General features: G+C 40.7%; 1 protein-coding gene across 1 annotated transcript in view; it reads right to left on the minus strand.

Moving 5' to 3' along the window:
- Positions 1-2,052: 2,052 nt before the first annotated feature.
- Positions 2,053-14,552, minus strand: part of ptprq (protein tyrosine phosphatase receptor type Q) — a 30,029-nt gene continuing 17,529 nt past the window's right edge. The window contains 24 exon segments of the mRNA XM_026365335.1: positions 2,053-2,582; positions 2,659-2,782; positions 3,676-3,811; positions 3,937-4,082; positions 4,419-4,544; positions 4,764-4,898; positions 5,002-5,078; positions 5,183-5,273; positions 6,551-6,632; positions 6,815-6,841; positions 8,348-8,476; positions 8,675-8,774; positions 8,891-8,964; positions 9,074-9,347; positions 9,542-9,700; positions 10,904-10,973; positions 11,114-11,352; positions 11,443-11,629; positions 11,851-11,960; positions 12,278-12,640; positions 12,734-13,006; positions 13,508-13,649; positions 13,921-14,072; positions 14,196-14,474. Of these exon segments, the coding sequence (XP_026221120.1) occupies positions 2,545-2,582; positions 2,659-2,782; positions 3,676-3,811; positions 3,937-4,082; positions 4,419-4,544; positions 4,764-4,898; positions 5,002-5,078; positions 5,183-5,273; positions 6,551-6,632; positions 6,815-6,841; positions 8,348-8,476; positions 8,675-8,774; positions 8,891-8,964; positions 9,074-9,347; positions 9,542-9,700; positions 10,904-10,973; positions 11,114-11,352; positions 11,443-11,629; positions 11,851-11,960; positions 12,278-12,640; positions 12,734-13,006; positions 13,508-13,649; positions 13,921-14,072; positions 14,196-14,474 (3,533 nt within the window). The 3' untranslated portion in view covers positions 2,053-2,544.

Raw genomic sequence — 14,552 nt, forward strand, 5'->3', positions numbered from 1 at the left:
TATCCTGGTGACAATCATATTTTTTGTGCTTTATTGTTGTGTTTTTCTAAACTTACGGTATGTGAGCAATTATCTTCACAATAACGTGTGACTGCCCTGATTCAGTAGCGTTTTGCTCTCACAGAGCTCAGGAAAGGATTTGCTGCACTGTAACATGTAAAATCTGCACCTCTGAGTCGCACTGAGATATGAGTGCTTGTGTATACTGTGTGTTCAATCTGCTTACTTATGGGCAGCAGGGAGTAGGGCTGGTAATTCATCCCAAACAAGACTAAAGTGGGCAGATGAAGCCTTTTTCCTCCTGTACATTTACTCCTAATGGGTTACCTAGTGTGAATATTGATGTTACCTTTTGGATTTAGGCAATATCTCTGCTCTTAAAATTGCTAGCTTTAGTTTAAAAATGAATAAAGATCTCTCCACACAGGGTAGACTCACAAAAACATCACTCCCATCTCACATATTATATTTTTTTTGCCTTGCACACTGAAAATGTTACATAAGCAAAGAGGCATTCCTTTAATGAATGTTAAGTCATGAGGAAAACTGAAGCTGTCCGTGGAATATTAATTGATTTCGTTGCTGTGTCATCTGTTCACTGTTGACGATTTCAAGCTTGAGTCAGTTTTTACAGCAGATCACAAATCATCTAACTGAGACACACTGACCACGTCTTGTACTTTTGCACCACAGAGTATATTGGATATATTGTAAATAGATAATATAGATTTATTCTGAAAAAGTGATTGGTTTGCCCAGTGTGTGTATCTAAGTATGTATTTGTACAGAGAAGATCTAGTTTAAAAGAAGAAAAAAAAAGCATATTATAGTTATTATAGTTATTATTATTCACATTTAATATCAGGGGGTGTCCTAAATCCTACTGCTACGAGAGACAGGAAATAGGCAGCTTTTATAGAATACACTCCAGTTACCATGGTAACACACAGAGATTATTACAGATCTACATTTGTCATTAAATTACCATGTCATATTATTACAGGATTATTAAGAGATAGCTGTGTCACCTGTTAAGGTGTGTAAAGGGCTATGCTGTATTGGCGAATATATATAAATATATATATTCAGTATGTGAGCAATTATCATCATGTTTATGCTCACACCACCACCACACACACACACACACACACACACACAATTATGTACACAAATGTGCACATATAGTAGCTGCCAAAGCAACAAATACAGCTTAGATTCAGGCTTGTTTTCTCAAGTCAGCATCTCCTCTTTGTTTACCGTAAACTGATTGACATGTACTATACAGCATGATATTTATTTATTTTCATTTACAGTACAAGAGAGGGGTTTCATTTAAGGCTGTATCGTTATTGTCAGGGCATGTTGGGGTGATTGATGTCATTTTCTCCCCGTTATCTACTTCCTCCCTCCTTTCTGCCCGAACCCTTAGCCTATGCCTTCTCCGCAGTTGACACGGAGACGCACCTATCTGCATCCTCACTGTGGAGCACTCTCATTAATGTTTGCACCCTCACAATATTTCTAAAAAAAAAAAAAAAAAGATTTCTTAAAGATCAACATGTTTACTAATGGAGTATTTCTAATTTTTCTGTTTGAAGAGAATGGAAGAATAAAGTAGTTTTTACTCTCCGTCTCGTCTACAATGATGCTTGACTGCTTTTGACATCAACATTGTCTCCACAATGTCTGCATCTGTAGCTCTGCCAACCTCTATAATGGATGAATCTGCACCAGGTGTGCAAGGAGGGCAGTGAAATGAAGGTGCTTATGGGAAATCAATCTACACCGGTGTTCCCCTGTCCTCCCTGCACACCAGGTTAGAACTCATTCATTAGAGGAAGAAGTCAGCCCCAAAGCAATACTGAATCTGAATTGTACTTGTGGAATATCAAGTTGTGTATTGTTGTGAGTCTGCATTGTGTGTGTTTGCTTTATGATTCAGTGTAGCTAATTTTCCACAGCACTCTGCTATCCAAAAAAGACCAACAAGATGGTAATTTTCATATTGCAATGTCAAAATGGTTACATCTGATGCAAGACAGTGTTTCAGGATTAAATATCAAGGCCAGCAAAAATTCAAGTTGATTTATTTTTGCAAATCACACTTGAGAAAGGATAAATAACACCTTGACGTAGGCAGAATTACAAAGATGTGAAAAAACCATTTTGGCTGAATAAATTATCTTACAAAAAACATTGATGATATCAACATAGTACAGTAATTACAATACAAAGTCAAATCAATTTGTGCAAAGTACCTGCAGGCTCACAGATGTGATAAAGCTGCCACTCTTAGCTCCCTGTTTCTTTTTCATCCTTGATCTTTCTGAAATTCTATGTCCCCGTCTCCCTTTTTTTGTTTGTCTCACTTTATGAAATCAGATAGACATGAAGTTCAAGGGAGAACTCAGCTGAGAAGTGTGTTAAAGTGGAGCAACAATATCTTCGTCGACTGACAGGCTGTACGGCGGTGGTGGAGGTGGTGCCATTCAGGGTCCGTGCACAGATCACATCCCGAAAACCAGTCCAGTGCTTCTTTAACCTTTACATCGTGGTCTCTTCCCATTCCAGTTCAACATCACCTGAAAACCAGCACACACATGTGAAGTGAGCACTGTGCTGTCCGGGTGTGTTTGTTCGAGTGCGTGTGTTGTTTACCTTCCATAGCTTCCAGTGAGTCCATCTTCTCCAGAGCAGAATAGCTGACAAACCAGATGGATTGGCTGTTGCCTTTGTTGTTGAGAAGTTCCAGCATACTTTGGTGCAGGAAGATGTACTGGGCCTGGCATAAAATAACAGATTTTAGAACTACATATTTTATATAGTATTTTTTATTAATGCCACGCTGAGCAAATGTCATAATGCATATTATGTAGTATCATGATATTATCTCTTAGAGTCTCCTGGTGACAGATGCTCTATAATAAAGGCAAAAACAACCATAGGTGAATTTTGGCTTGTGGATTGTATAAACATTTGTTTCTCAGGCACAGATGTACAAGAGCTTATTTGCATATATTGTTACAGATTTGCTAAACAACAAAAACACTTGCAGACTTAAACTGTGATGTAAAAAAACACATCTCTGCCGTGAGTGTATATGTTGCAATATGCAAATGCCTTCTATGTAAGTACACTAAAAAATTCTATCTGGCACAAGTGAGCACTGCTGTCTCAAACAATTATGCTCTCGCTAGCTGCTTCTGCTTCGCCCGCCACTAGAAGCTCAAACCCCCCTGCCAAAAAGTAAACACAGAGAAATGCACATAATGTCTAGAAATAATGAAAGATAAAGAAGAAGCACAGGTACAGGTTCTTGCAGACACTGGCGTACACTCTAGTAGTCCATAAATAATGAGTGAGTGGGTTAATTTTAGGATACTTTCATGCTGTTTCAAGAAGGGGAATCCTGCTCAGGATGTGCCTTTAATCCACTGCCAGATCTTCCCCTTAATCAAAATAAGAATTTTCCTGATATTTCCTCATGGGGATGGGATCACAGCAGGACATGAAATAGAAAGTAGGACAATTATGCTGCCCTTTTAGTCTTTAATGATTTTTAAGTATTTGGAAACACTCAAGACAATCGTGTTCCTTTTATTCTGTTAATTCTTTCTAGGTTGTGAAATTTAAACACAGAGATAAAATATGCTGCCTTAATTGATGTGAACTCACCAGATTCTGTACCATACACATCCTCTCACTGCGCAGTTCTGCCACCAGGCCATAAATATCCACAAAGTCGTGATCTCTGACATGCTGAATGAGGTGGTCTAGAGCAATAAACACACCTGTTCTTCCCACACCGGCACTGAGGAGCAGTGAGAGGACACCAAATTATTATACTCTCTTTTCCCACACTTGAATAAAAAACGTTTAACCAGAGGCACTGTATCATTAATAGTAATAACAATTTGGAAGGAGCTCCCACAGTACCTGCAGTGAACCACTATAGGGGTGTTGTCGTGCCTGTGCGCTCGGACTGCCTTGACAAACTTAATGAGAGTGCTGCAAGACTCTGGGACCCCGTGCTCAGGCCACGAAGTATAGTTGAAGTGGCGAACTAGAATGTAGTGGCCATGCTACACAGAGCAATAACATGGGAAGGTAAATTTTACAGTATTAGAAAAACTTGAAGATGACAGTTCTATGTTGTGATTATATTTGTATTATAATTATATTGACTATTAGTACAGTAAAGTGCACGTGACTCAACACAATAATCTTAGAATGGGTAAGTGGGAAAGACATATCATAATGTACAAGTCACCTGTTGGCCTGTTGAATTGCAGGACCATACTGTATGTGTCATTCAGCTAAAATGAACCGTATCAAATTAGTAAAGAGTAAAGTTGGCCCTTCCTGCTTTCCTGGTGTTTCAGTTTGCAGTATTCGTGCAGTATACATGACATGTGTACCTTCTCTACTTTCAGCGTCCTAACAGTCCAGTCAGGAAGGACTTCCTCTGACACTTTAGAGATGAGAATGTCACTAAACACAGTCATCGGCTTGTTATCCTCGGGCCAATACTTGTGACACCGAATCTGAAATGTCACACACACACACACACACACACACACACACACACACACACACACACACACACACGCATCCCCACATACATACATATATATCAGATCTTCGTAGCACACAGATCTCTTTTGGTCACAGGGTTGCAGTGGAGCCCAAATGGAGCACAGCTTGTCCCATGAATGCTAATACAAGTGGTGTTTCATAACAGAGTCAAATCTCTCACAACGTACCCTGCCTTTTTCGTAACACTGAGTAAGCATGGCGATGGTATGGGTTCCTGTCTCCCAGATCATCCTCCAAAAGTCGGCCACTGTGCCAGGCAAAGGACCCTGGGTGGCTATGAACTCATTAGGACACAGGTAACCCTAATGACAGAAAAACAGATCAAGGCTTTTATCTCTGACAGAATTAGAAAGGAGGAGGGGATACAGAAACATGTAGAGCGAATATGTCTGAACAGGTACTCACTGAGACGAAGCTGGCGTTGATATAGTCGGACCCTGCAGTGCCCGGTTCTGATAGTAGTTTTACTCGATTGTTATTGTCTGTTGGTGGTGAAGTCCATATGCATTTAATGTTACATCTAAAACACAGTAACAAAAATGTTGGTATTATTGGTCCAGAAGCCATTTTTTGAGTGACTACCTACAGGGTTTGATGTTGGGGAAGCGGTTCTTGGATTTGTTCCAGGGCAGGTCAGCATCTGTGGTTGCCAGGTCCTGCAGCAGCTTTGGGAGCTCCTGGATAGTGAAGATGTAATGTTGTTGACATTAACATACATACATGAAGTCAAAGGTCATGGCCTGTATTATTTAAACTGTGTAAAGTTAAAGTCTGGCCTTAGAGCTACAGTATGTAACTTCAGTCAACAACTTGGACTTAAATGTCTCAAAGACCGAGGAGATGGTAGTAGACTTCAGGAAAGGACAGCAAGTCTCTCAGTACACGCCGCTCAAGATCAACGGAACTCTGGTGGAGAAAGTGACCAGCTACAAGTACCTGGGAGCCTCATATCTCTAGGAAACGCTTGTACTACCTCAGACAGCTGAGTAAGTTAAGGATCTCCTGGGGTCTGTGCAAACTTTTCTACATGTCTATCATCCAGTCTGTTGTCTCTGGGAGTATTACCGTCTGGTTTCAGAACAGCATCTATCAGGACAAAAAGGACTTGAGGAGAGTGATCAGATGTGCTGAGCGCATCACCAGGACTAAACTACCTGACCTGCAAGATATTTACATAAGGAGGCGCAGGTCCAGGGGACGGCGATTTATGAAAGACATTTACCACCTTAACCACAATCTGCTTCAGAGGCTGCCATCTGGCAAGAGACTCCGGTCACTCAGGGCACGTACTGAAAGACTGAATAGGAGCTTTTTCCACCAAGCTATAAGGGCATTAAACACACTACCTTATCAATAACTGTCACTTTATCTAATATCATATATTATCATAACTTATTTCATAGTCTTGTATATACTATTCTTTATTCCTATTTTTATTAGAGTCTTTTTAATTCTGTACAGTCTGGATTATTGCCGCAATTGCATTTCACTACTGTTGTAGCTATACAAACCATGTATGTGACAAATAAAACTCTTGAATCTTGAATCTTAACTTTTATTTCACGATATGTTTGAAAACTTCTGAATGTGGAGAGGTGCAGTCAACTGCTTAATAGTTTTTGAGCAAGGATCGCCCTTCTAACAAATCCACAAAGGTCAAGTTTTTTTGCATTATGGATATGTTATTTAGTCTAATTCCACAATAACTAACACCCGAAGCAGAATTTCTATCAGAATTTATCAGGGCAGACAGAGAGAGGGCTGATTTAGAGTCTCACATTCCAGCAAGCTTCGTTCCCAAACGTTGCATGTTGTAGTATTTTGTCTGTGTTCGTGCTCCAGGTTAAATCATAAGCACTGATAAATGTTGTTGTTGTTTTGTTTTTAGCAATTCCAAATGATTCCATGTTTTGTTTTTCTTTTCATAATTACATTTTTGAAGCCAAACACTTACAGCAAACTCTTCCTGGAACTTGGCATTGTCATTGGCACACAGATCCTCTACGTGCTGCAGAAAAGATTTCTTGTTGACGGGTCTGACAGAGAGAACAGAGAAATGTAAGAAACACACAGATATGCCCAAAAACGCTACAACATTTTGCTATTTCTGTAATATTTTTTCTAGGTTACAATGTGTAGTATTCAGCAGCGCAGAACATGCAGATCTGTGTTGCAGCTGCTGTGAGCATAGTCACATCATTTATGCAGGATCACTTACTTGAGTGATTTCCTGTAGCTGAGGAGCCTGGATAAAAATAGGGAACAAAAAATGAACCAAAATAAACAAATTAACTCAATAATTACAGCCCACACTGGCATCTCTGCCCATGACAGCTGAAATGATCCTCTCTGCAGAGAGTGGGTTATATTGTATGTTTAATGCACATTAACTGTGAACATCAGCAAAGGTTAATGAAACATTTCTGAGTCGCGAGTGTGCATTCCCCTGTGGCTGATGTTTCTTTGCATTACTGAAGACTTGTAGCTACGCAGATCCTCAGCCATCGATAAAGCTTACCGCGTGTGCCCTCTAAAACCACTAAGCCTTCCAAGCAATTTTGAGATAGTGAGTGGGTAAACAAATTAAAATGGTCTCAAGCAGAGGAGTGTCAGAGCTCAGTTCTGCAATCTGTGCAAGTGAAGGAGGAATAGGAGCAGTCTGCAGGCAAATATGATGATGTCATTTAACTGTCTGATGGGTAACATGATAATCACACACGCAAGAGTGAAGTGGAGTACAACATGCAAACAAATTATACACAGCACAATATGGCACACACACACGTTAAAAGCCCAACTTACTGGATGACATAAATCTCTTTCCGTCTAAAGAAGAAGGAAGAGTACCTGATGGGAGAAGAGTGCTCAGTGAGAGAAAAATAAAGCCAAGGCAAGTCAATGCGCGTGTCTGCGTGCAAAAGAAGTTACTTGTGTGTTATTTTTAAACGTAAAGTGTTTAAAGAAGGCTGATATTTATATGGATCACACCTCACTGCCCAAGGCTTGAAAAAAATTCTGGTGACAGCAAAACTGCCTTAATGAAGCCAGCTTGAACTCTGGAGACAGCCGGAGTAGCTTTACAGTGAGTGCAAAATGCAACTGTCAAAAGGGAGAGGTAAAGAAGGTTCCTTTATTCATGTCTATAAAGACATTGACATGGACCACTCTATTGTAGGCTGGTACAAACTAAGGTGTAGGTCATAAAAAACTAAAACTGCTGCACTAGTTTTGCTCCCTGTAGTTTCTCATGTCTCCTTAGCTGTCAAACCAAAACTAACAATAAGCGTGACTTTGTTTCTCACCTGATGCAGAACTGTATCTTGAGAAGAAAGAGCCTGCAGCACTGAGTGTCTGTGCACTAGTTTTATTGCCAGAAATGAATAAAAGCAGTAGGGCGAGATGCTAGAATTTGCACGTGAGCATGGTTAGAGAGATGCAGACAGGATGACTTGTCTGTTCTGCAGAGAGCGGAAAGTAAACAATAAAGCCACAAATGATGCTGTGTTGTGTCATAGTGCTGCTGCTTCTATTTTCTACACAGGCACTACTACACTAGAGGAGTTTGTGCTGGCAGGAGCGTGCATCAAGTTGGCTGCAGCAAAGAGATTTTTGTCTTTTTGAGTTGGATTTCAAATCTTTGTCTGGAGCAGCTAAATCAATCCGTGAGTCATGTAGTGTGAAGCCAACCGCAGCTGCCAAAAATGTGTGTCAAAGTCATGTTTTCAGATTATAACTAAACCTACAAACTTACCGGCTGAGTTTCTCTTGTTTCAGCTCCAGATCTGCCACAGCAATCAGTTGATCCAGTTTACACTTGGTCTCTATGATTTCTGCCTCTCTGGGTGAATAGGTCCCACCCTCCTTCTTGCGCTGATGGATCCTGACATTTAATGATGGTATTGTCAACCCAAAAAAATGTTAGTTTTTTACAATGTAAATACATAACAATGAAAATAAAACTATCCAATGTATAATTACCTACAGAGCTTTGAACATGGCATATTAAATTTCAATTAATGCAGTGTTTTGGTTAATACGTGAATGTTAGCAAATGAATAAATGCATGTTTCCATCTTACTTGGCTGAACTACAAATGATGATGATGAGTAACACAGCTAAAAAGAAGGAGAGCAGAACTCCCATAATGATCTGCTCCTCTCGGGTCAACAGCCCATCCACTGCAGAGAGAGGAGCAGCAGACAGAAACAAAATCAAAACCAAAAAACAACAATCGTGTTTACAGATTATGTTTTCAATTTTTGTCATGTTGTAATATACAGTGGAATATAAATACCTGCAGTTTTGATGTGATCTGAGTACTCAGAGTCCGTGTATTGGCCATTTTTGTTAGTGGCTCTGAATTTAAACCTGGTCAATGTGAAAATGTGAAAGTCCAGATTCAGCATTATATTATTATACCCTATTATAAAAAGTATTTTATTTGTTATTTAATTAATAATGTGTGTTGTGGACTCACACATAGACAGTATTAGGCTTCAGAGGGCCATTACAGAAAAATTCTGTGTTGTTCTCTGCCATGCAGTTATCGTCTTCTCCGATCACATATGTTCCTGTTTTTGAGAGCCGGCTGTCTTCAGAAGCATTGTGGCCACTTCTGACGTATATGTTCCTGCGTACTGCCACGTCCCCTGACGAACATGGCGGGTTGGGGAACCCCTTGTCAGTTAGGTAAGGGGCAGGATGTTCGAAGTACGCATTCTTCCAGTTGGTTACATTCTGAATATCCTTCACTGTAACGGGATGGAAGTTAAAGAGGAAAGGAGTCAAATTTCTCATGACATTAAGCCTTTTGGCTTTTGCTTCCATTTTGCCTTTGGTGAGCTTAGGACAACATTCTACTAAAGGCTTAAGGCACAAACACGACCAAATGCCCAAGTGTATTCAACTAAAAGTGATGTCTGTCAATGTTTCTGAAGAGTCATACCTCCTGATTCGGCCACGATGACCTGAATTTTTTCGATTGGTCCATTATCGTCACTATAGAAACAGACAGGCATGCGGATGGCAATACTCCTGTGGGTTACCATGGCAACCCCTCCATGGCCCAGCAGCGCCTGGGGTCTTTTGGTTGGCTTGCCCGGGGCTGGAACACACGCACGTGTGAACGCAGAGCAGAACACACCCACAGTAACACAAACAATGATACACACAGAGGTTTTTGTGTGAAAACAGTATGTGTGAAGAGGTGGTTTTATTTGGCAGTATTTACATGTAAAACCTGAAAAACACAATATGCCACTGCTCTGAATAGTCAATTAAACTGCACCTCTGTGCTCGTCAATCCAGACATGACACGACAATACTGTTGAGTTAACATTTACCTTGTCAGAACAAATATGTTCTATTGCACTATGTAATACACTTGTGGACAAAATTGTTGGTACCCTTCTCTTAAAGAAAGAAAGAAATAACCCACAATGTCATTAAAATAACTGACAAAACTGACAAAAGTAAAAATAAATAAATGATGTTCCTGCGAGGAGGACTCCACTGTTGAAATGCATATTGACAAACCACAAAGCTTCTATGAGAATGTCCTTGGAACTTTTTGGCATATCACTTGTTTACAGATGTAAAAATTAAGCATACAAAAAAGGAACACTGTACCTACAGTGCTGTATGGAGGAGGCTTGGATATGTTCTGGGGCTGCTTTACTACATCTTGCACAGGGGGTCTTAAATCTGTGCAGGGTACAATACAATCTACAGACTATCAAGGCATTCTGGAGCAAAACATGCTGCCAGGTGTCAGAAAAGCTTGGTCTCAGTCACAGGTCATGGTCCGCCAATGGGATAATAACTCAAAAAATTGCTTAAAATGCCCCAAAATGGCTGAGGACAACACATTAGGGCTATTCTAAAATGGGCTTCTATGAGTCCTGATCTAAATTATATTAAACATCTGTGGAAAGAGCAGAAACATGCAGTCTGGAGATGGCACACTTCAAATCTTGGACAGCAGGAGCAGTTTGCTCACAAAGAGAATTTTTGTTCAGATCAGTTTCATTAGTTTGTTTTTCGAAATGAAAACTTGTCAACCAACAACTCCAAAGCAATGTCTGATTTCCATGATTTATTTTTAGTAAATGTTTATTTATTACTTGTCAGTTTCATATTATTTCAGTGACCGTTGTGAGTTTTTCTTCTATACCCAGCAATTTTGTCCATGTGTGCAACACTGTGCAGTGGTAAGTATCTACCTCACAACTGTGCTGCACTGGTGCAACATCGTAAAGAGGAACGTTGTAGGACTAAACAGAATAAAAAGAAAAAGAGGGACTTGTACCTTTGATCCCTGTAGTTATGTTGGCATGTATGCTGAGCGGACTCTTACCAGCACCATTCTTTGCTGTAATCTACAGATGATACGGAAGAAAGAAATACTTAAGGAAAATAATTTTTAATTTGAACAAGTCAGGATTTTGTAGTGATCTGGGGGTTGTTCTGCTGTTAAAACGATAAGTGTATGACCAGTGAGGATGTAGTGTAGCGTCACCTGTATACTGTAGCTTTGTCCTCCCTTTAGACCCTCTATGAAAGCAGTCAGTGTATTATTCTCTCTGTGAATGATGTTAAGGCTGATGTTCTTGATCAACTGGTCATTTTCATAGATGTATGCAAAGTAGGCAGTTATGTTTCCATTGGGCTCTTCTGGTGCGGAGAAGGTCACCTTCACAAGGTTCACTTCCTCTGGGATTAGTGATAACATCACATTCTTGGGGGGGTCTTTTGGCTCTGAAGATGATGCACGATACAACAGAATAATTACAATAGGTATTTAGAGATATTTATAGGTGAGTAGGAGCTGTTATAGATTCCACGCACCCTCCTCAAGAGTATGAAATTCAGTAGGTCCAATGGCTTTTCCTTCAATTGCAGCATTCTCCAATGAACCGGTGAAGGCAGTAATAGTCACAAAGTAACGGGTGAATGCAGTCAAATTAGTCACAATGACAGTTGTCAACTCTCCTGGAGCCCGGACGATTGAGAAATTCAAACCAGATCCGTTCACCTGAAATAACAGCACAGGTCATGGAAACGTGTTAATATTATTTTACTACAGCTACAGTATGTTAACCTGCCGTTGAGCTCCTGCTCTTAAAATCTATGAACAACATAAAACCAGGTTGATCTGGTTGATCGCGGCTCTGAGAACATCCGTGTCTTACACTTTGTTGGTGAAATGGTCATGCTTGGGTGCGTGTCTGTGTAAATTCAATCCAATGAGGTCACCTGCACAAGATATGAAGTCGGTCCAGAGAGAACACGTGGAGCGTTCCACGCAATGCGAGCGCTGTTGGAGGTGGAGGTCACATTTAGGTCACGAGGAGGGTCGTCGGGATCTGAGTGAGAAAATAACAGAAACCTATTGTGTGTATCTTATTGTGTATTAATAAATAGGTATTACATATTATTGTATTAAATCTGAGTTTAAATTAAATAATTTAAGAAAATACTAAAACTGATCTTGTTTGATCTTGTGGAGCAGATGCCATAAATGAAACGCATCTAAATGTCATTGAAATGATTCAGTCCGTATGAATCTTACTGGTGGATTGGTGCCACAAATGACTAACTTATCAAATATTACTTCTGAGTAATATTGCCAACCCTCCCCTAACCACATAGAAAGGCCACATAAGTACTGTAGAGTCCTTACTTCCAGCCAAGGTGCGTGCATACTTCCACTGTGTAAATTCTCCAACTCCAGCGTTGGTCGCAGCAGCGACTTTGAAGCGGTAGTATCTGTATTTAGCCAGGGAGTCAAATGTGATGCTTTCGTTCTCTTTGCTGCTATGCAAAGGACTCAGTGACTGTGACTCTGTGATATCCACACAGTGCTCATCCTCTGAGGGTGTCTGCGCAGCCTCAGAGATGTTTGTGTTACAATCAACGGAAAGAAGCTCTGTAACGATATGATACAAGATCAGCTGGCCTGGGATGGAGAGTGGTGGAGCCCACTGAAGAGTCAGATTGTTAGGTGTGGCCTGAAAGATGTTGAGGGATTGAGGTGCAGATGGGACTGTAGAAAGAGGAGAGAGACAAATTAATCACATTTTCACCGATCGACCGGCGTTGCTGTATCATCATAGTGCAGTACAATAAGACTAACTACCTGATTCTGAAAGAGTAGAAGCAGTACAGGTTACGCTGTCCCCGACGCCTGCAGAGTTGACCGCGGCCACAGTGATTGCATACTCCTGGTGTGGTGACAGCCCAGTTACTGTGTACTCTGGCGAGTAAGCCTGGAATATGCTGGAAGGCAGGTCCCCTACTGTAATCTCATAAAAAAGGATCTGACCATTAGGGTTTTCGGGAAGTTCCCAAAACAGCTGAACTGAATCCCAACTCACTCCTGAGCAAGACAGGTTCCCTACAGCATCAGACACTGCAGACAGAGAGACAGAACATTTTACTTTGATATGATACTACTACAGTATGCTGCAGTTTTAGTTGCCAATAGTTGCCTATTGAGAAAAATGTAATTACCTTTATACTAAACTTATTGCATTTTACTGAAAATCTTTACCACCATTTATTAATTTGGTTGCAACTTTGCTGTAATGACCTGTTCTCGAGGGACTTCAAACTCAGCTTGTACTATTCTGTGCTGCGCAGCCTTTCTTCTGAATGGCATATAGATGAAAAAGATACAGCTGCATATTCACTGCCTACATAAAAACCTCTCTAGAGTAGACCTCTTTATTGTCTCTCAGTTAAGTTAATGCCACCAAGGTTATGTTTTAGACTGCCTGAGTAAAACACAGAGAGGAATCTTTTTGCATAGACTTGTGTCTTTACGTTTTTCCTTTCACATCTTCCGCATTTATCGATAGTTATGTGCTATGCCAATGAAGTATTCTGAACTCAACTGAACTGTAGACTTTACCTGATTCATTCGTTTTGAAGGTCACTGGGCTGCTGAACTGATTCCCATGGCCCACTCTCGTGTAACTGTAAACACTGATCTCATAGGAGCTATAAGGCCTGAAGCCAGATAGATACTCTGATGTTGAAGGACCAGAGGAATTCTATATTTGTGCACACAAATATACACACATAAGGGATTAAATCAGTCACTCATGATTACTGGAGTGAATAATATTTCATTGTATTAGCAAACATATGTGAAAATGTGTGTTCAGTCTAATGTTACTGCTGAGTTGTGTCTGGAGTGTGAAATTAGAGCCACTGTTACCTGGATAGTGTGTGTAGTGTTATTGAGTGGGAGTCTGGAGTGTGTTTAAGTGAGTGTGTTGTTGTTATTGAGGAGTAGCTTTCAGTGTGTGAAATTAATGGTACCTGATGTGTAACGGTGTCTGTGATGAGGTCTCGGATCCTGAAGCCGTACTGTATCACCACTCCACTGGGCTCCAGAGGAGGCTCCCAGCTCAGCCACACAGACACTGCTGTGTGGTTGTATATAGTCAAATTACGGGGAGGGGACATGGGGCCTGAAACACAAAGTTAGGCAGATAGAGGAGATCAAACACACAATGGAGTATATAGACATAGTATAACATTTCTACCCTCTCAGTAGGATCTTGAGGAAATATTAAGCCTGCTCTCAAACTAACCTCCCTCATCAGTGTGCAGCTGCAGCAGCAGATAAGGCCCTGAGCCTTTACGCGTTGCAGCTGTTACAGTGAGGTTGTAAGCTGTGTATGGAAGGAGCTTAGTCAAGATAAATGAGGTGTTGGGGGTTTGTGTTGTTTCTGTGGAACCCCCTGGGCCGAATAACGTTAGGGTATACTCTGTTATCTCCCCATTGGCCTCCAGAGGGTGCTGCCACACCACAGCGATGGAGGATGAAGATAGGTTTCGGGTGGACACCAGGAGTGGAGAAGAACTAGGAACTACGAAGAAACACACCAACATTTACAACAATACATACACTATACTCAGTAAGTGCCTGTTTGTGTGGACAAACTCAC

The sequence above is a fragment of the Anabas testudineus genome, chromosome 6 (assembly GCF_900324465.2).
Source record: "Anabas testudineus chromosome 6, fAnaTes1.2, whole genome shotgun sequence".
In the NCBI taxonomy this organism is placed as follows: domain Eukaryota; kingdom Metazoa; phylum Chordata; class Actinopteri; order Anabantiformes; family Anabantidae; genus Anabas; species Anabas testudineus.